The following is a 3108-nucleotide window of genomic DNA, read 5'->3' as shown; positions in this document are numbered from 1 at the left end:
AAAGCAAGGATAGGCTACCATAAAATGACACTGTTTAGAAAATGCCTGCGCCCTAGTGTAAGTAAAGAGGGTGAGAGTCCTCTCCTGAAGTTCAATCGCTGGGTTAGGGTTAGGCGGATAGGTTCTGGGGATAGAAAGCAGTACTGCAGTTTGATTGTCCTCTTTATACAAACACAAACAATGTCAATGTGTATGCATATATACTGTAATATAAATACATATCTGATTGTACACCACTGCCCTGTCATATGTTCTATTTACAGGCCCCATTGCTCCCAAACCATTCCCGCAAGCAGCTCCAGATTCAGAACCAACATGTCCCAACTGCGGCAGGACATGTGGTTCCCGGATCGGGCTTCACAACCACCTACAATGGTACCGCCGCCAAGAGCGGTAGCCGTTATCTTTGGAAACGTTGGACTGCAAGTAAGTGTGTGTGTGTTGTTATATCATCAATTATTTATATAGCTAGGCTTTATTTGTGTGTGTACTTCTGATCATGCTTGCTGTCTTAACCCTTGCCCTGACCTCCCTCAAAACCCTCTCCTTCAACTCCTATCCTCTCCCCTCCAACATCCGGCGCCTCAAACCCCCCTTCCCTTGCCCCTGCACCCCAACAGTCACACTGTGAGTGTCGGCCCCCAGTGTATTCTCAGCCACACAGGTGTACAGACCCGCCTCCCGGGCCGTCACCATGACAATCTCCAATGTCCCCTCTGGCAGTAAGCGGTAGGCAGTGGAGGAGGGAGAGGAAGGGGTGAGGACTGAGGCATTTCCAGATGCTCGGCTGGGTGAGGGGGAATGGTAAGAGGATGTCTGGCTGGATGCAAGCTTGGTGCTGTGGGTGTGGTCGGATGGTCCTAGTCTCATTCCAGAAGGAGTGACCCAATAGATTGTGGGCTGAGGCTCTGCCAGTGCGCGACAGTGCAGAGTCAGCCTCTCCCCCTCTCTCACCCCCATGTAGTGAGGAAGGATACCAGGGGGGATGAGGGGTAGGCAGGAGGCTGACATCTCGGTGATTGACACCTCCCTCACACTACGAGCCCTCAGCTCTGGAGGCTCAGAACACAACGTGGCCTGAGGCTGGATAAACCTCACAGCCTGCGGCATCTGTGTATCTGTATGAGGTTGCTCCTTAGCCACCCAACGGAACAGGCAGTCACAGCGGAGGGGGTTGGAGTACAGGCTGACCTCCCTAAGGCTGGGCAGAGACAGGACAGTGTGTTGGTGCAGAGCGCTCAGAGCGTTGGAGTTGAGCATCAGACTTTCTAGCCGGCCCAGCCGAAGGAAGGCCTGGGGGTGGATGTAGGACAGCCGGGGGTTGTTGGTGATCTCCAGCTTGGTGAGCTCAGGCAGGTTCTCCATGGCTGCCCTCTCGATGGCCACCAGCTCCTCCATGTTGTTCAGACCCAGCTCTGTCAGGTGGACCAGGTCCCTGAAGTCCCCTGTCTGAACCACACTCAGATGGTTCTTGTTCAGGTCCAGGAACTTGAGGCCCGGGATCCTCCTCAGAGCCTGTGTGGGGACGGTGGTGAGGAGGTTGTCATAGAAGGACAGGCTCTCCAGACTGTCCAGCCCCTCCAGGGCCCTCTCAGTCAGCCCCTTCAGCCCCATGCCCCCCAGCACCAGGCTGTGTAGAGACCCCAGGTCCTGGAAGCCCCGGTCAGGGAGGACCTCCACTGGGTTTCCCCCCAGCATCAGCACCTGGAGGCGGGGCAGGGCAGTGAACCAGCGGGGCTCAATTGAGGTCAGGTGGTTGTTGTTGAGGTGCAGGCGCAGCAGTAAGCCCAGGCCGGAGAATGCTCCAGGAGCCAGGTAGAACAGCCGGTTGTGGCTGAGGAAAAGCTCCTGTAGGGCGGGCAGGGAGGAAAAGGAGGCAGGGGGCAGGAACCAGAGCTGGTTCTCCTCCAGGTGCAAGGAGAGTAGGGAGGGCAGGGAGGCAGCCTGGGGCTGGGTTAAGGTTAGGGTTCTAACACAGCTGAAGCGGTTCTGAGACAGGTCCAACTCGGTGAGGTTGGGGAGTGTGTGTAAGAGTGGTATCTCCAGGGCAGACAGCAGGTTACTCTGCAGACGGAGGGTGTGTGTGTCTGGGGGCAGAGGAGAGGGGAGTTGGGTTAGGAACAGGTTGTTACAGTCCACAGTAGAAGCCTCGCAGGACACTGACTGGGGGGAGAACCAGGGCTTCATCTGACACACACACCCTGTCGGACAGGAGACCCGCCATGGCAGGGAATAGACTACTAGAGCACTGGACACCCACACCCACAGGATCAGCTGCCTCTTCAGTAGGACCATTGACACCCTCAGCATCCTCACAGCAGAGAGGAGTTGATTCAGAGGAGTCGATCTATAGGAGTTGATTCAGAGACGTTGATTCAGCGGCGGCAATTCAATGGTGATTGACTCAGTGTTGTTACAGCGCTGTAGGAATCTACTGTTGTCAGGTTACAGTGCTGTAGGAATGTATAGTGTTGTGGATTGTCTAGGTGGCGGTCTCTGTGGTCAGACAGTTGCTGTCACATTGTGGCGACATGTGTATTGGGCATGGCTCTGTACACACTCAGGATATTACCTGTGAGAGAGAGAGACAGGGGAGATAATGGGTCAAGGTCAGGTTTATAACACATTTAGAAAGCCAGTGTGAGAGGGAGGGATTTAAAAGGAGAATACCTCCTGTGTTTTGAACTCTCCGTCAACAATTTACTTCCTCTTTTCATCTGCATCCCTGCTAAGTAATGGATTCAATTTAATTTGATGTAGTTTTGATCTCCCTCTTCTTTACTCTCATCGTGTATTCAATTAATTAAAGTGTGTGTGTGTGTGTGTGTGTGTGTGTGTGTGTGTGTGTGTGTGTGTGTGTGTGTGTGTGTGTGTGTGTGTGTGTGTGTGTGTGTGTGTGTGTGTGTGTTTGTGTGTGTACTGATGACCACCAGTATCACCTAGTGGCAGTGGTCACCAGTAATGACAACAGAGGAAGTTTGAAATAACACACGCACACACTGGAGAGAAAAGGGGAGAAGAGGAAAGGAGGGGGGAATATCAGAAGGGGAAAAGGGAATAGAAAGGAGAGGAGGTTGTCTTGCTGTAGCTGAGACTGCAGTAGGAGGG

At 53.4% G+C, this 3108-nt stretch overlaps 1 protein-coding gene across 1 annotated transcript; it reads right to left on the bottom strand.

Moving 5' to 3' along the window:
• Positions 1–555: 555 nt before the first annotated feature.
• On the bottom strand, positions 556–2310 carry LOC139416120 (leucine rich repeat neuronal 2). Its single transcript, XM_071164426.1, has one exon. It carries the CDS (start codon positions 2308–2310, stop codon positions 556–558), a length of 1755 nt encoding a protein of 584 aa, XP_071020527.1.
• Positions 2311–3108: the final 798 nt, after the last annotated feature.

The sequence above is a fragment of the Oncorhynchus clarkii genome, chromosome 1, assembly GCF_045791955.1.
Source record: "Oncorhynchus clarkii lewisi isolate Uvic-CL-2024 chromosome 1, UVic_Ocla_1.0, whole genome shotgun sequence".
Lineage (NCBI taxonomy): Eukaryota > Metazoa > Chordata > Actinopteri > Salmoniformes > Salmonidae > Oncorhynchus > Oncorhynchus clarkii.
Note: the sequence above shows the minus strand (reverse complement) of the source record. Positions and strands in the feature narration are given on the sequence as shown.

Excerpts from the sequence above, each read along its gene's own strand:
- LOC139416120 (XM_071164426.1), bottom strand. The coding sequence starts at position 2,310 with ATGCTGAGGGTGTCAATGGTCCTACTGAAGAGGCAGCTGATCCTGTGG.